We start from the raw sequence: 23,069 nt of genomic DNA, 5'->3' as shown, positions 1-23,069 counted from the left end.
TTGCATGTGAATCTCTGGGAAGAAGATCGATAACTTTTATCAGATTCCTAAAAAGGTTAAGAATCACCCTTTCAGTTTCTAAAGAATGATGTCAAAGCAAAGGTGTTTTTTTCCTTCCCCTACCAAGAGTTCTTCTCATACTTGTCTATTTCCATGAAAACCAGATGTAAAGGGACTGTAAGACACTATTGAATATTCTTATATCCTTTAGGTCATGTCTCCAGTGCCTTGAATGTATGCTCATTTGAGGCAGCAACAACACAGTGACTAGAAATGTCTCCATGTACTTGAGTTCGTATTCCAGATTCTGCCGCTTTCTAGCTGGGTGACCCACTCAGTCACTTTTTTTAAATGAGTTTTGTTTTGAGGCTTAAATGAGATAACACACGTAAAACTGGTGACACAGGTTATGGCACATGGGAGGCTACTATTATTAATCAGGCGATTATAATGTTCTTTGTATTTTAGAAAGTTGATATCATAGAAAAAACTGATTTTGTTTTTTGGTGAGAAAACCAGGTACTAAGAAACATTTAATAATTTTAAGGAAGGAGAAAGCCGTAGGTCAAATTATAATAAATTGAAATAACCTAGCTTTTTTTTTTTTTTTTTTTTATTACTAAGGATGTGTAGGTAAAATAACTAAAGTCTGTTATTCTCTATTCTCATTGTTGTGAGACATTGCACTTTCCACTTAATGTGTTCGGTGATAGAACATTGAATTTAATAAGTTTAATGGCTGTATTTCTGAAAGCATTGTGAAGGCTATTCATCTAATGAGGTGCTACCCTGTGTCTTAGAATTCAAGGGAAATATTTATTCTAAAGGTCAACCTTGTTTATTTTTTAAGCTATTGTGGCTTATCTTTCTTGAAGTCGCCATTTTGGTAAAACGCTTTGTTTAAATTAAATTAGTTTGGACCACATAGATTTTTCTAATGGTTTGTCTTAGTTAATCTTGCAAAAATCTTATTCAAGATTTTTAGACCATTATTATTATTGTAGGCTCGGCAGCAACATTGATGTTTTATTATGTTGTTTTGTTTTCTTTTTTCTTTTAAAAACATTAGATTTTCCATACCTGCACGACTATATGTGCACTACGACTATATGTGCACTACAGTTAGAGAGCTCTGTTTCCTTTTGCTGCTCCAGGGCTTTCTGAGCATACTTTCAGGGTATTGTAGAAAACAATTTAAAGACAAAAATCTAGCTTCTCTTCTCACATACATAGGTATGAACCTCCAGTTTATTGTTGGCTTTGTGGGTAATTCTTTTGTACTCTATTATCTTCTGGTTAAGCAATAATGGCCTAGCTAGGAAATTGGAGCCCTGGGCCCTACTCTCCACCCTGTAATTAATTAACCGAGGTGATCACAGGCTATATGTTTATGGTTTCTTTGCAGTTTCCTCTGTGTTACTGAGTGTAGGACAGTGTAGGTTGTGAGGAAAGCTTTGAGAAGTGAAAAGTTTTATACCTTACAAGGTGATGATATATTGAGTTGGCTCTGCTCATTGATTTAGCCACATGTTAACCAAACTGTAGTGAAATCCATTGGAAAGAGCCTCAAAATTCATATCATAGTTTTCTGCCACTTTCCCACATGCATAGTGATCTGTAGGATGCATTTGTTCTGAGCCATAGTGAGACCTTGGTGTCTTAGTCCATTCAGGCTGCTATAACAAAATACCATAAACTGGTAGCTTATAAAAAACAAATTTATTTCTCACAGTTGTAGAGCCTAGGAAGTTCAAAATCAAGGCACTGATAGATTTGGTGTCTGGTAAGGGCCAACTCTGGTTCATAAACAGTGCCTTCGTGCTTGTTTTCACATGCTGGAAAGGGTGAGGATCTCTCTGGGGTCTCTTTTATATATGAGGGTCCTAATCCCATTCCTGAAGGTTCTACATATGACCTAATCACTTCCCAAAGGCCCTGTCTCCTAATACCATCTCCTTGGGGGTTAGGATTTCAACATAATGAATTTTGGTGGGACACAAACATTACAAACACTCAGAACATAGCACTTGGTACTTGGAGCTCTCAGAAATTTCAGTTTACTGAAACTACTACACATGGATTATAATAATGGCCTACATCTCCAACTACTTATTTGTGGAATCACAGAAATATGAGCATCTTAAAATATTATAAAAATACTTTTCATGAGGAAATTATATAATGAGATTTTATTGTACTTAAACTCAGAGGTTCCAATGTCCAAAGTGGATTTTTTTCAATTTGACTTTTCGTTGTGATTGATGGGGCATATTTTGGCTTCCCTAAGCAATAATTTTTTTTGTAAGTTATTGGCATTAAGATATGGTTTAGTCTGCACAAAGCAGGTCAGTGTTTGTTATCAAGGACTACCAGTCTGTTTTTTCAACCAGTTAATTTAATACTAATAAAAAAACAACTAACAATGGCAAAAACATCTGTTAGCACCTTAAAAGGTTTTATAGGATTTCTTTACAACAAACAGCTTTTTTGAAATTAAGACAAAGCCTTCTAAGTGTTCAGTGGTGTTTACGTTTTTCTTCTTTGTTATAAAATTATACTTCTACAACAACTAAGCATCAGCAAACTAAGGGGATTATTTAATCTTGATGTCATGTGATATTATCATTTTGTTATCACATTGATATCACTAGAAAATGGCACATGAAATTATTTCCTTGTTATTAATATCAGCCCATCCATACTATCTTCATAATTTATTCAGTGGGAACACATACATAACTTAGGGCTCTCAAGATGAATAGAAATTTTTTAAAAAGTTGTTATACCTGATATTTTTTGAATATGCTACGAGCTGATGGTTTTATTTATTGGTAGTGACATGGGTGCACTTGAATATTTCATGGTGTGCCTGAAATTCATCTCTAGCTGGGAAAGTTGTACTGCACTCTGTTTGACAGAAGAGTTAGAAAATGTTAGAAATTGAACTATTCCTCCTCTGCAAAATAAATTTCACTTTTAAATTGTGTACACTTGAAGCGCAATGCAATGAATTTAGGAATACTTTTCACTGTTTCTTTTTTGAGATTAGACTTTATGATAGTAAAATTTTGTTATGTAAGCATAAATTAAATGTCTGACTTATTCTGTTTATTGAATTAGACAGGCTCAAACCCTAAAAACATTGGATTTACCCCCCTACCAATATGCTTATATTGAAATTAAAATGACTGCCTTATAATTGCAACAGCTTTCTTGTTTCAAATGCCTTCTGTGGCCTATTGTTCACCCTGCCATTTTGTTTCTCCTCACTCACCGTTTTTACCACTCCTGTGGACTTTGGGTTTTCATTTGCACCTGATTATTACATGGTTAAATGGGTAGGGGGAAGAAGAAAGAACCCGCTGCTATTTACTTGCATGTAGAAACTGGTTTGAGGGGAAGTGGAGAGTGAGGGTGAAGGCTCTTGGCCTGGCCTGTGTGATGCAAATGAATCTTCCGCTCTAGGACCTATTTTCGGGGAGCCCCAGAATGGCTCAGAAGGAATAGTGGAAACCTTACTCCTGGCAATTTGTGTTTTATACAATGGCTTTCTGACTGATTGGGGCAACCATTAATATCTTGTGAGGTTTAGAAGTCATTTACTCTTCAATGCACCGTAATCCAGCTTCTAGACTTGCCTTTCACCTGCAGCTGCCCTCACTGGGGTGATAGCTGACTAAGTTGCCAAGCCCAATGACATTTTTCGGTTGTTATTTTAATCTGACCTCTGTGAAGTATCTGGTACTGTTGATCACTTCCTTAGTACTTATTTTCTGTATGGTTTCAGGGACATTAAACTCCTTTAGTTTTCTTCTTGCCTTTTTGACCATATCTTGTCATTTTTAAAAAGACCCCCCTTTTTATTCAGCCTTCTAAAGGGGCTGTATTCCCAGTGTTCCACTCCATCATTCCTCTCTGTCTCCCAGAGTTATCTCGTCTACTCGCAGCTTCTATTCATAGTTGGGTAACTTATGGTATTTCTAACTCTAACCTCTACTGAGTTCCAGTTAGATGTTCCCTTTGTATCTCAAACTCGTGCAAAACAAAACTTACCAACTACCACCCGACTCTTCCTCTGTATTCCTAATTTCAGTTAATTGTGATTTACCTTAAGCCAAAAGCTGATGTTGTTCATAAACCCTGCTCCCTCACCTTCCGCTGCACAACTCATTATTGCTCATGTCATATAAAATAAAATGTAGGACTGTTGGAAAACATTGTTCCAAGTTTGACAAGTTTCTTTTATGTATAAGTTATAAGATTTCAAGGCATTTCAAGTTTTCTTCTGCAGTGAATATGCCTAAAATATTATTTTAACTGACAACCCTTATTAACTAATTTGTTGTTAATGTCTTCCCTTTAGTGATATACTGTAAGTTCTTACATCTTTTAATTGGAAGACTTTCCCACTGACTAGCTTTTGGCTCTCTATGTCTTAAACCTTGTTTAACCTTATTTCTCCTTCATTACTTACATGATCCTGTGCTGGGTGGCAGTGGTACCCAGTCTTTCCTTAATCAAATGTCATGATGCTAAGGTGAGTTGACTTTAGTGAGAGGTAGGAATATTTCTGGTTGTTAAACAGAACAGCTAGCAATAATTTAACTCTATGCCGAAGTGACCATGAACCATATGAGTATTTACCACTAAACCCAAAACAAATGTATTTCGAATTCAACTTCCTTTTCACCAAATCTCGTATCACCTGACAAGAGGGAAAGTATGATGAGAGAGTATAGGAGTGGAAAGAGACAGCAATCTTAACTGATTGTGGTTAGCATACCTTACTTTTGCAAATTTTACAAAAACATGTGTCCATGCAAATATATTGCTAGGGCTCCCTTCAGGGTCCTGTGTAAATGGAGGGGTTTAGCTTCGTTGTGTAAGCTTCAGCTTCATTGGTTCCATGGTAAATCCTTCTCTGACTGTGCTACAGCTCTCTCTCATCTATTCTATTGTCACCCATCACAAACATTTCTTCCTTCTCTCTGCTTCTGCACAAGATTGAAGGAACCAGTGATTTGGGATGGTTCCCACTGCATGTATCTCACTTGGGGAGATACATTCTCAGTACTCCTGGGTGTAATTCTGAATACATTTCAGGTAACAACTGTTGTTACCCTGTGTATAAAATTCTTGCTCCATTATAGGTTAACTGAACCTTTACAAATGGTTAACCGTGGGCACCTTACCAAGGTGTATAAATAGCTTTGTTTTCTTGAGAAAATGTGTATAAATTTCCACCATCTAATTATACATGAGCTCTTTTGTAAATTTGGAAATGTCAACATGAATTACAGAGGCTTAGAAGAAGGGGACACACAAACTTAGGCTGTCTTGGTCTCATTTGGTTGACTGTTTTGTAGCTCCGTTCTTCCACTTACTCAAGGCGTTACTCACTTTAGAGAGTAAACTTAGCATAAACTTAGCATGCTAAGATACTTTGCTGTCTTTTACCGGTTTTTTTCCAGATTTAAAAGTTGTGTTTGAAACTGAAAAAATGAGATACATTTTCAGCATCCTCCTTATTTTTTTAAAGACCATTTGTTTCTACTGATGGAAAATTTAGCCTTATTTAAATCATCTTTGTTTTAAAGTGATTAGGGTTTAATAGATGACACTCTCTAATCCTGTAATGTGGCTTCCCCCCCCACCCCCCCATAAGTAAGTGGTCTGGGAGAATCATGAAGGCCATATACTTCTAATGTTAGAAAAGTAGAAAAACAAAAATAGAAGTTTAAATTCGATTGAGAGTGCCTGCTTTTTTCATTGACTCTTAGAGTATACCTTTGTCGTTGTCATTTCACACTTGATGGATCTGAGGTCTAAGGATTACATTAGAGAGTTGAGACTAGAACCCAGGTCTCTAGATCCCCAGCCCTGCCATTCCGAGGTTTCTGGGGCCAAGCCAGAGTGTAGAAATTTGAAGATGATTTTCTGCTTCTGGATATCTTGCTGTTTTAGAGCCTGTTTCATATATTTTTTATTTGTAAAGCACTTACGGTTTTGGTGCCCTACCTTATAAGATTGTAATACTGAAAACTGTGATTGTAGAGGACTTAGGTACACAAATGCTAAATAAAGAGTGACTCAGTCATGGAAAAGAAGACAATATAGCTATAGTACCTTAATGTATGTTTAAGAAGAATTCAGAGCAAGTTAGATTTTAGAGTTTAAGAATGTATTCGTGTCATAATTGTTCAGATATTCTGTATATTTTTAATATCTGCCACTAGTACAATTTCTACTGACTTCAAAAGGAGCTCTGTATGTGGACTTAAGAAGTAAGAGAGGCATGTGATTAAAAACCTTGGCAATTTTAAGTTACAGTGCTTCTTGCAAGCATTTCCTGGGCACTTTATATAAACTGACAAATAATACAGCACACATTTCTTCACTATAACAAATAGGCTTCTACTTTGTGATGTTTGAATACATTGTGTGGCCTAGCAAGCTAGGTAAAAGTATTCACACTGTGTAGCACCTGAGTGAAGGGCCACTGGTAGGTAAGCAACAGCAGTGTCTTCCCTTTGCAGTGAAAGTACTTTGAAGAGTACAAGGATAATTAGTTCAGCCATAGCATTTCAGACCTTAGAGGATGAACCGACTTATTGCTGGCTTGAAAATTTATTTTGCCTGCTGTCCTTTTGGGGACTTCCTTTGTTTGAAGAAGAGATGGGCCCTAGTTGAATCTGCTTAAAATGTGGAGTTTACAGGCCCATGAATGATGTGTCCCCAGGGCTTCTTTACAAGTTAAGAGCATTTCACTGGGCCTGTTCCTTGCTTCTTTTGCACTTTGGGGTTGCCATCAGGTGGCAACATCAGGAACTGAAGCTGCTGTTGCAGAACCACCCTGTCTGCCAAGCCCTGCTGTGAAACACATTTTTGCTTTTTTATTTGAGGGAATGAGGCTGCTTTGGATGAACCGTTATGGGGAAGAGATGAACTGACAATAATGAGGTCAAAGATGTGTCAGGCAGTTAGGTCCTGAACCAGCCATTATGTTTGGTATTCAGCATTCACACACAGAGAGAATTAGAAATTATTTTCAAGCTTTTCTTTACTGGAGGAAACTTTTACTATAGTTTTTCAAGTAGCCAGGTGATCCCGTCACTTGAGGTAGTAACAACTATTGACTGTAGGATATAATGCTGATTGGATGATTTTTAAAGTCAAGAAACATTGATCAGGCATCTGCTATATCCAGGGCAGTATCACAGGGCATGATGTGAGGTCTCTGTCCTAGAGTGCTTGCAGAATAGCTTGGGAAGCAGAACACATGTATAATAGTTAACAGTGTGACAAATGCCAAATATGTGGGATAGATATCAGATTTCAGGCTATGTCAAGGGTATTGTGGAGGGAAACTGGGACTCAGGCCTTTAAGGGAAAGGAGACCGTTAGCAGGTAGTGAAGGCATTCACGAGCCTGGAAGAATGGGGGAAGAATGAGGACACCATTGTTTCTGAGGAGAGGAGTTCTTTCAGGAAATAGGAAAAGAAAAGTCAGAGAGTGGAGATGATTACATTGTGAAGAACTTAATTGAGAGTTGACTAGCTACACTTCTATAAGAATGGCCAAAAGTAAGAAAGTAAAATATTTTGTAGGTGAATTAATTTGGGGATGTGTCGATGAAGCAGTTTTAATGCTTTTTTCCCTGTTTAGGAAGTACTAAAGCTATGAAATGTGTGAATTGAAAGGTTTTGAAGGGGAGTGGATTGTCGGGGCAAAAGGAACTTTCCTTCTATCCTCTTAAGGTTCTATAACTCAGTCTGCTGAAATAAATTGACAATAGATTAAGAAGAGAAAAGGCATACAAATTTATTTTTTCATTTATTCTTTCTTTTCTTTCCTTCCTTATTTATAGTTGACTCCTGAACATAGGTTTAAACTGCATAGGTCCGCTTATACACTGATTTTTCTCAACTAAATGTGGATTGAAAATAACAATATTCACAGGATACAGAACTTGCCCTTTATGGAGGGCTGTCTCTGTAAGCCAGGGGGATAGTGGGGAATAGACACCTTGAATAGGTGCACATTTTGGTATCCACGGGGGTCTTGGAACCAGTCTCCCAAGTATACCGAGGGATGATCGTATTTCCTTTTATTTTTAGTTGACACATGATAATTGTGTATATATTTGTAGGATACAGAGTGATATTTTGATGTATTTATACAATATGTCATGGTGAAATCAGAAATAGCATATCTATCTCCTCAAACATTTGTCATTTCTTTGTGTTGGGATCATTCAAAATTCTCTCTTCTACCTTTTCAAAAATATACAATAAATTATTAACTATATTCACCCTACTGTGCTGTTTGGTTACTATAGCTTTGTAGTATATTTTGAAGTCAGGTAGTGTGGTGCCTTCAGCTTTCTTCTTTTTGTTCAGTATTGTCTTGACTATTTGATGTCTTTTGTGGTTCCATGCGAATTTTAGGATTTTTAATTTTATTTCTGTGAAAAATGTCATGGATATTTTGGTAGGGATTACATTGAATCTGTAGATTGCATTGGGTGGTGTGGTTATTTTAATGATAGTCTTCCAGTCCATGATTGGTGTGTAGAAACACTACTGATTCTTGTATGTTGATTTTGTATACTGCCCCTTTACTGAATTTGTTTGTTACTGTTTTTTGGTGGAGTCTTTAGGTTTTTCTATATATAAGATTATGTCATCCGCAAAGAGGGACAGTTTGACTTCCTCATTTCTAATTTGGATACCCTTTATTTCTTTCTCTTGCCTAATTGCTCTGAGTAGGACTTCCAGTACTGTGTTTTTAATAAGAGTGGTGAAAGTGGGCATCTTTATCTTTTTCCAGTTCTTAGAGGAAAAGCTTTCATCTTTTCCGTATTTAGTATGACACTATCTATGGGTTTGTCATATATTGCCTTTATTATGTTCCTTCTATATCTAATCTGATGAGAGTTTTTATCATGAAGTGTTGTTGAATTTTGTCATATGCTTGTTCTGCATCTATTGAGATGATCATATGGTTTTTGTCCTCAATTTTTTTGAAGTGATATATTACATTTATTGATTTGCATATGTAGAATTATTCTTGCATCCTTCAGGTAAGTCCCACTTGGTCATGGTGTGTTATCTTGTTGATGTGCTGCTGAATTTGGTTTGCTAGTATTTTGTTGAGGATTTTTGCATCTGAGTTCCTCAGGGATATTGGCCTGTAGTTTTCTTTTTTTGTTGTGTCCTTATCTGGTTGTTGGTATTGGGTAATGCTGGCCTCATAGAATGAATAAGGAAAAATTTACTCCTCTTTAATTTTTTGGAATAGTTTGAGAAGAATTGGCATTAGCTCTTCTGTAAAAGTTTGATAAAATTCAGCAGTAAAGCCATCTGGTCCTCGGCTATTTTTAGTTGAGAGACTTTTTATTACTGATTGCTATGGTTTGAATGTTTGTCTCTTCCAAAAAGTCATGGTGAAATTTAATCCCCAATGTGGCAATATTGGGTGGAGCCTTTAAGAGGTGATTGGGTCATGAGGGGTTTAACCTCATGAATGGGTTAATCTGTTTATGGATTAATGGATGGATGGGTTAATGGTTTAATGGATTTTCATGGGAGTGGGGATTGGCGGCTTTATAAGAAGTGGAAGAGCTATCAGGTGATGCCCAGTGCTGCACTGGGGGACTCTGCAGAGAGTCCCTACCAGCAAGGAGGCCCTCACTAGATGTGACCCCTCAACCTTGGACTTCTTAGCTTCCAAAAATGTAAGAAATAAATGCCTTTTCTTGATAAATTACCCAGTTTCAGGTATTCTGTTATAAGGAACAGAAAATGGGCCGACACTGATTCAATGTGTTACTCATTATTGATCTGTTTGGATTTTCAGTTTCTTCTTGGTCATGGTAGGTTATGTGTGTCCAGGAATTTATTCATTTTCTCTAGGCTTTTCAATTTATGAGCTTATGGTTGTTCATAATAGTCTCTAATGACTTTTTGTATTGCTGTGGTATCAGTTGTAATGTCTTTATGTTTCATTTCTGATTTTGTTTATTTGGGTCTTTCTTTTTTCTGAGTCTAGCTAATAGTTTGTTGATTTGATTTATCTTTTTAAACCACCAACTTTCATTTTGTTGATCTTTTGTATTTTTTGATTTAGTTCTGCTCTGATCTTTATTATTTTTTTCCTACTAATTTTGGGTTTGATTTGTTCTTGCTTTCTTAGTTCCTTGAGGTGCATCGTTAGGTTATTTGAAATCTTTATACTTTTTTGATGTAGGTGTTTATTCTGTAAACTTCCCTCTTATTACTGCTTTTGCTGTATCTCGTAGGTTTGGTATGCTGTCTTTCTATTTTTGTTTGTTTCAAGAGATTATTTTTATTTCCTTCTAAATTTCTTCATAGAACCATTGGTTGTTTAGAAGCATAATGCTTAATTTCTGGGTATTTGTACAGTTTCCAAAGTTCTAGTTATTGATGTCTAATTTTATTCCACTGTGGTCTGAGAAGATACTTGATATGATTTTGATTTTTAAAAATTTATTGAGACTTACTTTGTGGCCTAACATATAGTTTATCCTGGAGAATGTTCCAGGTGCTGATGAAAAGAATGTGTATTCTGCTGCTGTTGGATGAAATGTTCTATAAGTGTCTATTAGGTCTATTCTATAGTGCACTTTAAGCCCAATGTTTCTTTGTTGATTTTCTTTCTAACAATCTATCTAAGGCAGAAAGTGGGGTGTTTTAGTCCCCAACTATTATTGTATTAGAGTGTATCTCTCTCTCTAGTTCTAATAATAATTGCTTTATATAACTGGGTGCTGTGGTGGTAAATGCAAATATATTTACATTGATATATCCTCTTGCTGAGTTGATTCCTTTACCATCGTATAATGACCTTCTTTTTCTATTTTTGTTTTTTGACTTTAAGTTTATTTTGTGATACAAGTATAGCTACTTCTGCATTTTGGTTTCCATTTGTATGGAATATCATTTTTCATCCTTTCACTTTAGTCTTTGTGTCTTTATAGGTGAAATGAATTTCTTATAGGCAGCATATAGTTGGGTCCTTTTTTTAAATCCACTCAGTCAGTCTATATCTTTTAATTGGGGAATTTAGACCGTTTACATTCATGGTTGTTATTTATAGATGAAGACTCTGTCATTTTGTTTATTCTTTTTTGATTGTTTTGTGTATCCTTTGATCCTTTCTTTCTCTTATTGTTTATCTTTGTGGTATGGTGGTTTTCTGTAGTGATAATATTTCTTTCCTTTCTCATTCTCATTTATATATCTGCTCTACCAGTGCGTTTTATACTTGTGTGTGTGCTTTTATGATGATAGGATAGATATTGTCCTTTTGTTTCCAAGTATAGGACTCTCTTATGCATTTCTTGTAGGTCTGGTCTAGTAGTGATAAATTCCCTCACTTTTTGCTTATCTGAGCAGGACTTTTTCTCCTTTATTTCTGAAGATTAGCTTTGCTAGTTATAATATTCTTGGCTGAAAGCTGCTTCTCTCAGCATTTTGAATATATAATCTCATTCTCTCCTGGCCTGTAAGGTTTCTGTTGAGGAATCTGATGGGAATTCCCTTACGTATGACTTGATGCTTTTCTCTTGCTGTTTTTAGAATTCTCTTTGTTTTTGACTTGAGACACTTTAGCTATACTGTATCTCAGAGAGGACTTTTTGGTGTTGAATCTATTTGGAGATCTCTGGGCTTCCTGTATCTGGATGTCTATATGTCTCCCAAGACTTGAGAAATTTTCAGCTATTTCATTAAATAGGTTTTCTATGCCTTTCCCCATCTTTTCTCCTAGAGTTACCAAACTGCAAATATTTGTTTGCTTAGTAGTGTCCCATGTGTTACGTAGGCTTTTTCATTCTGTTTTCTTCTTTATTGGTTTTTTTTGGGGGCTGGGGGGGAAGGGGACTGACTGGGTTTTTTTAAGAGACTGTCATAGAGTTCAGAAATTATTTCTTCTGCTTGTTCTACTCTATTGTTGAAGCCTTATTGTATTTTTTTATTTCAGTCATTGAATTCCTCAGTTCCAAGATTTCTGTATTGTTCCCTTTTATGGTATCTATCTCTTTATTGAATTTCTCATTCAGATTATGAATTGTTTTTTTTTTTTTTTTTTTTTTTTTTTTTTGAGACAGAGTCTCACTCTGTTGCCCAGGCTAGAGTGAGTGTCGTGGCGTCAGCCTAGCTCACAGCAACCTCAAACTCCTGAGCTCAAGCGATCCTCCTGTCTCAGCCTCCCGAGTAGCTGGGACTACAGGCATGCACCACCATGCCCGGCTAATTTTTTCTATATATATTTTTAGCTGTCCATATAATTTCTTTCTATTTTTAGTAGAGATGGGGGTCTCGCTCTTGCTCAGGCTGGTCTCGAACTCCTGAGCTCAAATGATCCGCCCACCTCGGCCTCCCAGAGTGCTAGGATTACAGGCGTGAGCCACCGCGCCCGGCCAATGAATTGTTTTTGATTCTTTTTTCTTTTTATTGTCTAATTGTGTTCCCGTGTATCCTGCTGAGTTTCATTAAGATCATTATTTCAAATTCCCTTTCAGACATTTTATAGATTTCCCTTTCTTTGGGGATTGTTGTTAGAAAATTATTGTATTCCTTTGGAGGTGTCATGTTTTCTTACTTTTTCATGTTTCTGTGTCCTTATGTTTATATCTGCACATCTGGTTTAACAGTCACTTTTTCTAATTTCATGAAGCATCTTTAGTAGGGAAAGACTTTTTTTCTGTAAATGTTTATCTGTAATGTTGGTTGAATACAGTGCTTTGGCTTTGGTTCTGGGTAGGCACGTTAGTAAAGTCTATGTTTTTTTTTGTTTTTTTTGTTTTTTGGCTCTAATCAACATCAGCAGTATCTGCAAGTTTTTTAGTGGCTTATGCTATAGTTGTTTTTGGAGGTTGTGAGACAGTTTTTCTGGGAATGGGGACATCAGGCAAGTCAGTTTTCAGGCCTCTGGATAGTGGGCATGCAGTGGGCCCTGCTGCTGGACTGGGCAGCAGGCTCTGGGTAGACCAGTTCTCAGGTCCTTGGTCAGTGCATGCAGGCACCAGTGGTGATGGTGGCCCCTGAGTGGGCTGTTCCCTAGGTCCCTGGATGGCGGGTGCCAGTGACCGTGGGAGTGGGCCCTGGGAAGACTGGTTCTCAGGTTCCTGGGCCATGTGTGTGGGCATGTGCAGTTCCACTGTTGGAGAAGTCGGGGTTGCTGTCATTGTCGGTGGTGGAGCACTGTGCTGATACTAACGTGCGGGTACATAGAAGTCACTCAAAGTATGAAACTCAAAGGACCAGATGTTTAAAGCTTAACTACCTTCTTCATCGGGGAGAAGGAGGTGGGAGAGGCAATTTTAAAGGAAGAGTAAATGATTTTTAGGGGAGACGAATGGGGCCAAGGAATAGATAGTAGCCTATGACACAGTTCGTCTGGGCTCTGGGTGTGGCATCTTCTTTCCTTTGAGTTAATCTTTGGTGAGGTTATAGGGAAAAGGCCCAAGATGATTGCATTCCTTTTGGAGGAACTTCCCTTGGTCTTATAAGGGAACTTCAGGGGAAGCCCCTTCCTGTGCTTTGGGAGAGGCAGAGGGGAAAGAGACCAGGGTGGGGGAGGTAGGTGGTCAGAGAGACTTTGGTTCTGAGGCTGCATCTTTGGTTCAAGGATACTCAGCATCTCAAAGCGCCTTACTTTGGGGTATTGTTTTCTGAGCCCCAACAGTCCCTTCTTCACAATTTATAATTCTTTGAAATTAAAAGTAATCTTCTAGAAGGAACATAATTTGTAAGGAGACTTGTATCAATTACATTGAATGGTATTAATTTCAAAGGGAACAGCTGGTTCAGCAATTGTGAACTTTTAAGATATAAAGGGTGACAGCCAGCCTTCTGTGATTTTGGTAAGAGAGGAAAAAAAATTGAAAAGAAACTAGACTTAAGGTTATAGACAGAATGCATGTTCCAAGATCTGTTGAACTTGCTAGAGATAGGTGGCAAAATCCTCTGCTCTTTCTAGAAGTCAAGGCAAAAGCTACCTACGTCTAGCAGTTATGCAATTTATAGTGATGGATAAATAACACAGATACTCCCACTACTTAGTCTTCAGAAAAAATATTTTCTGTGGGCACTTATAAAGGAAGTTCTCATGAAGAATTCTTTCAGTAATATCTCCTTAGCTAAGGAAGCATCAAATATCAAACAATCACTTTTTATAATTTCCCTCAGCACTTGATTGGTAGTGTTACACCAAGTGTAGTTCAGTACAAACAATTTTCTGGGGACCTGAAATCCAAGTAGGCAACTCTCTGAAGCTCTGGCTTAATTCAAGAATAAAACGAAGCCAGGCACAGTTGACTTGTACCTGTAGTCCCAGCTACTTGGGAGGCTGAGGTGGGAGGATCACTTGAGGCCAGGAGTTTGTGACCATGGGCAATATAATGAGACCCTGTCTCATTAAAAAAAAAAAAAAAAAAAAAAAAAAGTAAGACTATGTAAAAAAGTGATTCTTGACCAATGATTCTATTTTGGATCACATACTTCTTTGGGAAATAGATGGTAAGTCTAAATCCCTCTCCTTGCCAATGCATATATACATAATCACAGCAAATTTTGCATGTTATTTTAGGAAATTCACAATTTCAGAGGGTTCATAATCCCTTACCCTACCCCCTCAACCCCAACTCCTCCCTCAACTCATCCATAAACTTATGGCTCAGAACCCTTGGTCTTAAGTGGCAGGAGGACTGCAGTGAGTAAACATAGTAAATGTGAAGAACCTGGAGCACAGAGATGGTTGTGCTGATAGAACACATTCATCTGCTTTAATAGGAATTCAAATTGAGATTGATTTCCATTTGTGAAAGTTGATGAGCTTGACAGAACATGTCTGAACATAGGATATTTATTCTGCTTTGGCAGGAATGTGGTCAGGAATGTGATTTTTCTTAGAGAGCAATAAGTCTAACACACCAAAAAGGGCCCTAATTTTATAGAGGTAGCTATGGTAATTTTAGCTTGCAAAAATTGTGAGACATATGTTACAAAGTACCATGTTAGCTACTTAAAAAAAAAAAACAAGTTATTGGTATTTTTGGTATTCGGTATTCATGGTAAAGAATTCATAGAATGCCTGACTTTAAGCACTTACAGCTTCTTGGTGAACCTAAAATAAAAATCCTTGTATAATATAATCTTGGAAAGCTGAATAACTTTATTTGCTTTGGGGATTGTTTATCACTGGACTGGTTACATGTTGAAAAGATCTTATTTTACTTAGTTATATCTGCTTAAGATTCTCATTAATTGTGGTTTCTTTTGCATTGCAGTGCTTTAATCTTGGGTGCTTCAGGTGGAGTTGGCACTTTTGCTATACAGGTAAAACATTTTTTAATATTATGAATAGGGAGATTTTGTTTGCATGAATTTATAAACCCACATGTTATAAATTATTTTTCGTTTAAAGCTATGAGAAATCTGGTAAAAGCACTGTAATTTCATTGTGCTCTTCTAAGAGGAAAATGTTCTAATTTATAAGGGTGTGTTGACCTTTTCATTGGTTTAATATGTGAGTGAATATGTGGATGTCTTGTATAACAAATAGAGGAAAGCTTTTAGGCAAAAGACCATGGACAGTGCAGTAGATGGAAGTTTGCAATTTAGTAGGAAATAGCCAATGCCAAAAACCATGCTAGTTTCTAGTCACAATTTCTGTAGGCTTTTTTGTAGAAATTGATAAACTGATTCTAAAATATATACAGAAATGTAGTAGCCAAAATACTGTCAAGATGGCAATGTTCCCCCAAAGTGATATACAGATGCAAACCCTGTCAAAATGCCAGCTGCCACTTTTTGCATAAATGGACAAGCTTATTCTAAAATGGATATGGAATGGCAAGGGACCCAAATTAGCCAAACAGTCATGAAAAAGAACAGAATTGGAGGACTCACACATCTGAATTTCAAACTTACTATAAGCTACAGTACTCAAAATAATGTGGTACTGGCATAAGAATAACATACAGATCAATGGAACAGAATTGAACATCCAGAAATAAACCCATACATCTATGGTCAATTGATTCTGATAAGAATGGCAAAATGAGGAAAAGAATAGTCTTTTCAGCAAATGCTGCTGGGACAACTAAATAGCCACATGCATAAGAATGAAGTTGGACCCCTACCTCATACCATATACAAAAACAACCCTCAAAATGGATCAAAGACCTAAATATAAGCACTAAAACCATAAAACTCTTAAAAGAAAACAGGAATAAATCTTCATGATCTTAGATTTGGCAACAGATTCTTAGATATGACACCCAAAGCACAAGCAACAGAAGAAAAAATAAATTGTACTTCGCCAAAATTAAAAACTTTTTTAATTGGCATTTTTAAATGGCATTATCAAGGAAGTAAAAATGCAACCCACAGAATGGGAGAAAATATTTGCCAATCACTTATCTGATAAGGGTCTAGTATTCATAATATATAAAGAATTCTTACAACTCCACAACAAAAAGACAAACCACCTAATTAAAATTAGCAAAGAAGTTGAATAGACATTTCTTCAAAGAATATATATAAGTGGCCAATAAGTTCATGGAAAGATGCTCAACATCTTTAGTTATTAGGGAAATGCAAATCAAAACCATAATGGGATACCATGTTACACCTACTAGGATGGCTATATAAAAAATAAACATTAAAAAAAAAATGTTGGCAAAGATGTAGAGAAATTGGATCCTTCATATATTCCTGGGTATAGCTGCTGTGTGGGAGATAGTTGGTTCCTCAATGTAAAACATAGAATTACTATATGACCCAGCAATTCCATTCCTAGGTATATACCTGAGAGAAATGAAAACATACATTCAACCATAAACTTGTACATGAATGTTCATTGCAGTATTATTCATAATAAAAAATGGAAATCATCTTAATATCTATCAACTTACACACACACACACACACACACACACACACAATGGAATATTATTCAGCCATAAAAAAGAATGAAATTTTGATGTATAAAACATGGATCAACCTTCAAAACATTATGCTAAGTGAAAGAATCCAAACCCAAAAGGTGACATGTTGTGTAATTCCATTTGTATCATATGTCCAGAGTAGGCAAATCCATAGTGACAGAAAGCGGATTAGTGGTTGTCAGGGGCAGGGAGTAGCAGGGGAAGGGAATGGGGAATGGGCATGAGGTTTATTTTGGGGGTGGAGAAAATATTCTGGAATTAGTGGTAATGGTTACACAACATTGTGAATATACTGAAAGCCACTGAATTATATGCTTAAAAATTGTTAAAATGGTGAATGATAATGATCTGTTATATGAATTTTACCTCAAAATAAAACAGTGCCCCTAGCCTCCAGGAACAGGATGGCCCAGTGGCTGTTCCTGTTGTGGTTAGACGTTTAACCTGCTGGCTCCTGGGGAAGGGGCTTGGTTAAGCTGCTCTCAATATGGGCGGAGAGGGCCTTTTTCCAACATAGGGGCTGGTGAGTATCCCCAGAGGCTCTGCCACATTGCTTTCCAAGAGGGAGAGTTTGAGTGCTATGGACCACCCAGGCTCTGCCTTAAACCTTTTGAGGACCCACATGATGCTGGGGGCTGACTGAACTGGGAGAGTGGGGAGAGGACTCCTGGGGGGGTGCACACTTTGACTTCTGTTTAATTCATTGCCAGATACTCAGGACCCAGTCCAGAGACTCCCGTTGGTAAATGTGGGTTGAATAAGTTAAATTCATTCAATTAAATGGAAGAAAGAGGGAGAGAAGAAAAGAGAAATATCATACCTTGTTGGCTAGAGTATAAATTGGTCTAACTACTTAGGAAAACCATTTGGCATCTACTAAATCTGAATATAAATTGCCCCATGACATCCCTATAATTCCAGTCTTAGTATTATACTCTGTATATAGGTATTCAAGCATGTTCACCAGAAGATAGGTGCCAGAATTTCAGAGCAGGACTGTTCTATTGAAATCCTCCAACTGGAAATACCCAAATGGCCATTAACAGTAAAATGAATAATTGTGGTATATTCTTACATTTTGAAATATTATCTGTCATGAGAAAAGACCTATAATTCCCCACAATGAAGTGGGTGAATCTCAGAAGCAGAATGTTGAGTGAAAGAAGTCATGTACATGTTTCCATTTAATGATGTCCAAGAACAGGTAAAACTAAACAATAGTGCTTAAGGATGCCTACTTAGAAAGTAAAACTCCTAAAATATAAATAAATAAATAAATAAAGGATCAGGTGCAGTGTCTCATGCCTATAATCCCAGCACTTTGGGAGGCCGATGTGAGAGGATTGCTTGAGCCCAGGAGTTCAAGATCAGCCTGGGTAACATGGTGAGACCCTGTCTCTACAAAAAAAAAAAAAAAAAAAAAAAATTAGATGGGAGTGGTGGCAGGCATCTGTAGTCCCAGCTACTCAGGAGGTGAGGTGGGAGGATCATTTGAGCCCAGGAGTTAGAGGTTACAATGCGCTATGATTGCGCCACTGCACTCCATCCTGGGCAACAGAATGAGACCCTGTTTCTAAAAAAAATTAATAAAAAAGTGAAAAGGGTTACTGTAAAAGTCTTGATAGTGATTATTACTTTTAAGGGAGTGAGAGAGTTTTAATTGTGAGGCTTAGGGGCATAGGTGGTATTCTAGTCTTAATCTTGAGTAATGGTTACAATATTTACTTTGTAATAATTTGTTAAGCTGTACATTTATATTCTATGTACTTTATGTTATATTTCCCAAGAAAAATACTTCGATAAAATTAAAAATTGAGTACCAGAAAACTACCAAGCTTAAATCCCATACAAAGGTGTAGAATAACATATCTGTAATGAAAATGTCAGAAAACATGCCCACAAAACAGATCAGAATGTAATCTCTATCAAAACAAGTTCAAAGACATTAAAAATAATTAAAAATATAAGACATAAGAGAACAAAATAAATCAGAATTGGAAAAACTCAGGAAAAAAGTAAAAATAAATGAAAAAAATCATTTAGTAATGAAGACTAAACTAGAAGGACCTCAATAGCAAATAAACACAAGACATAATGCTGCGTTAATAGAAATAGGGTACAGGAAAAATTTTTAATTACAAAAGAAGATAAAAACAGATTCAAGAGAAAGTGTCAAATATTGAAGACAGGCAAAGAAGATTGATATATAAATAATAGTAATCCCCGAAGAGGGAAATCAAAGCAAGAGAATAGAACAGATACTAAAACGATAATTGAAGACACTCTCCTACTTTCCTGAAAATAGAATGATTTGAAACTACATATTGAGTAACCATCTCTAAGAACATAGACCCAGAATGAGCAACACCAAGGAAAATTTACTAGTAAAAATGCCAAGGAAAATTAATTGTATTAATAGTAAAATTACTGGCATTTAAAGAGAAAGAAAAAAATCCTTTGAGCATGTAGAAAAATGAACATGTGGTGGCTTACAAGACAGATAAAATTAGGTATTCATCAGACTTGACAGTAACACTTTGTGAGAAAAAAAATGGAGTAACAAATTTAAGATACTCAAGGAAGGGTATGCTAAGAATTTTTGGTACACCAAAACTGATGTTCAGGTATAAAGGGCACATACAGACTATTATCAACATATAAGAACTTGGGGAATATTGTTCTGATTCCTTTCTGAGGAATCTACCAGAGAATGAGTTTCTGTCAACTAAAATGACTAAGGCAGACATTTTAAGCACTGGTGGAGAATGTTAAGTGTAGTTGCCTGTAGAACAAAACTAAGGGAGAGCTTAGAAGGAGACAGTATAGTGTGTAACAGCCACATACTCTGATAAGGTGAATATAGTGCAACTATTTTTTAAAAAGAGGGGGAAAATAGGGAAAGAACATGTTAAATTTATTTTAATGCTTTCATTAAGCATGCTGGTAGTGATGAGTATTCTTATTCAGAGACTGCTGTATGTGTATTATATAATAGAACAAATGGGTATTTATGTCATATTTTAATTCTGTCATTCCATGTGTCTTTGAAACCAGGATTCTAGGTGTGGAAGAAAGGAGATATAGCAGAAAAGAGGTTAAATAAAAGCTTTGTAGTCTTAAATTTGAATTGGAAGTGTCAATATGAACTCGAAGAGGTATTTTGTGTATGCGTGTATGTAAAGCTATCTCTTGAAGTGTAATTGCTCACTAAAAGAATGGAGGGCTTCTTGGAGAAATAGCAGATTTTGGATCTGGAGCACAAAATATACAAGAATAAACCTGGAGTATATTAAACAGCCAGGATGCTATCAAGGACTAATCAGGTGATGTCAAAAGATTCAGTAGCCAACTTGAAGACACTCCCAAAGATGTGACAATTTGAGCTTCAAATAATGATAATTACAGTGGATTAAAGCCCTTTAAATATATTTAAATCCATGAGTTCATGATGCTGTATTTTTAAAAAGTGGTCTCTTTTGGAAGATAATAGGGAACTGATTTTATTATCTTATAAGCTGATAAAGGGAAACAAACGTTTGTCCTGCCTTTCCCACATGTACTGTGTAACTGAGTAAACCAGTTATTACACTATTATAAATAGTATTATATATGAGGGGAGGTGTTTATAGAAGTATTCCAACTACCAAATGAAAAGCAATATAATTAGAACATCACTATTTTGCAATTACCAATAAACAAATACAGGTATTAAGCACTGACAGATGATAAGATTATAAAAAGAGCAAGAATCAGACATGATGTGGCTCCTCTAGTTTGCCATACATTATCCTTAGTTTTGCTAAAGGGATTGAAACTGAATCTGATCCAGTCTCTAGATCCATCTGCCAAGTTGCAGAAAATACAGAGGGCAGAGCAATATGTGGAACAGCCCCCTGAATATGCAATTAGAAACTCCAGTGGGAAACTGCAGGTCAAATGGTCTGGCTCCTTCCACAGATAAATTATAAGGAAAGAGATAGAAGAGGAGCCTATAATTTAAGAGACCTAAAAGATATCACATTTTCAAAATGCACAAGACTAAATTATGGTGTCTAGGGAATGCATATTTGGGTGATAAGACTTTTTAAAAATGCAAACAGATGCTACTATAAAAATCAGGGTCACAATGACTTATGGGGGAAGAAGGGGCTTGTGTTTTGGGGGGCACATAGAGCTTTTACAGTAGCTGCTGGTTTTCTGTTTCTTTATCTGGGTGGCTTCTGCCTTATAGGTGTTTACTATAGTTGTGCTTTATATTACATAAAAATGTTTTTAAAAATAAAGCTTACTTTTAAAACCTTCTAGTAATGTTGAAAGATACAAGCTAGTTCTAAATAGAAAAAAAAATCCCCGAAATTTGGGGAAAAAAAAACAAAAAACAAACAAACAAAAAAAACCTTTCAACATGTGACACTCTCTTCCTGAGGATTCAATACTGTTTAAAGAAAAACGTATATTAAATGTAGGTGCTTAGAACATAATTTCCTTTTCCTCAACAGTTTTTTTAATATAGATATTGGAGAAAGGATGGTCACAGTTAGCTATTCATCTTGGTTTATATTAATCACATATTTTTTTGTTTTTTGGGTTTTTTTTTGTTTGTTTTTCAGCTCATTATGGGGGTACAAAAGATCAGGCTATATACATTGCCCATGCCTCCCCATCCCCCTGAGTCTGAGCTTCAATTTTGTCCATTCCCTAGACAGTGCACATCACACTCATCATGTAGGTGTGCACCCCTCCCCTCCCCCCCGCCCCATCCCCCCCAGTCAGAACTTCAAGCGTGTCCATTCCCCAGGCAGTGTGCATCGCACTCATCAAGTGGGTATACACCCATCCCTTCCACCTAGCCCCGACCTCTGTCCAATACCCAATTGGTGTTATTCCCAAATGTGCACTCAGGGAAACCAGTTTGCTGGTGAGTACATGTGGTGCTTATTTTTCCATTCTTGGGATACTTCACTTAATAGAATGGGTTCCAGCTCTCTCCAGGAGAACCAAAGAGATGCCATATCGCCATTATTTCTAATAGCTGAGTAATATTCCATGGTATACATATACCACATTTTGCTAATCCATTCATGAATTGATGGGCATTTGGGTTGTTTCCACATCTTTGCGATTGTGAATTGTGCTGCTATGAACATTCGGGTGCAGGTGTCTTTTTTATAGAATGACTTTTGTTCTTCTGGGTAGATGCCCAATAATGGGATTGTTGGATCAAATGGTAGGTCTACTTGAATCTGTTTAAGGTATCTCCACATTGCTTTCCACAGGGGCTGCACTAGTTTACAGTCCCACCAGCAGTGTATGAGTGTACCTATCTCTCCACACCCACGCCAACATGTATAGTTTTGGGACTTTTTGATAAAGGCCATTCTCACTGGAGTTAAGTGATATCTCATTGTGGTTTTGATTTGCATTTCCCTGATGATTAGAGATGTTGAACACTTTTTCATATGTTTGTTAGCCATTTTTATATCTTCTTTTGAAAAATTTCTATTCATGTCCTTTGCCCACTTTTTGATAGGGTTGTTCGATTTTTTTCTTACTGATTTTCCTGAGTTCTAAATAGATTCTTGTTATCAGTCCTTTATCTGATGTGTGGTATGCGAAAATTTTTTCCCATTCTGTAGGTTGTCTGTTTACTCTCGTGACTGTTTCTTTGGCTGTGCAGAAGCTTTTTAATTTAATCATGTCCCATTCATTTATTTTTGTTGCTGCTGTGATTGCCTTAGGGGTCTTCTTCATAAATTCTTTGCCTAGGCCAATGTCTGTAAGAGTCTTTCCTACATTTTCTCCTAGAATTCTAATAGTTTCTGACCTAAGGTTTAAGTCTGTTAACCACCGTGATTTGATTTTTGTGAGAGGTGAGAGCTGTGTGTCCTGTTTTAGTCTTCTACATGTGGATATCCAGTTTTCCCAGCACCATTTATTAAATAAGGAATCTTTTCCCCAGAGTGTGTTTTTGTCTGCTTTGTCCAAGATTAGATGGCCATATGAGGATGGTTTTATATTTGGATTTTCTGTTGTGTTCCACTGGTCTGTGTCCCTGCACTTGTGCCAGTACCAGGCTGTTTTAAGAACCACAGCC

The 23,069-nt window shown here is 36.7% G+C and overlaps 1 protein-coding gene across 1 annotated transcript in view; it reads left to right on the top strand.

The window, feature by feature from the left end:
* The window catches only part of RTN4IP1 (reticulon 4 interacting protein 1), a 69,953-nt gene that overhangs the window by 8,618 nt on the left and 38,266 nt on the right, over positions 1-23,069 (top strand). Inside the window, exon 5 of the mRNA XM_069489238.1 lies at positions 15,314-15,362. Within this exon, the coding sequence (XP_069345339.1) occupies positions 15,314-15,362 (49 nt within the window). The remainder of the gene's footprint in view (positions 1-15,313; positions 15,363-23,069) is intronic.

This window comes from Eulemur rufifrons, chromosome 15 (genome assembly GCF_041146395.1).
Source record: "Eulemur rufifrons isolate Redbay chromosome 15, OSU_ERuf_1, whole genome shotgun sequence".
Lineage (NCBI taxonomy): Eukaryota > Metazoa > Chordata > Mammalia > Primates > Lemuridae > Eulemur > Eulemur rufifrons.
This window is presented reverse-complemented; position numbering and strand designations above follow the sequence as displayed.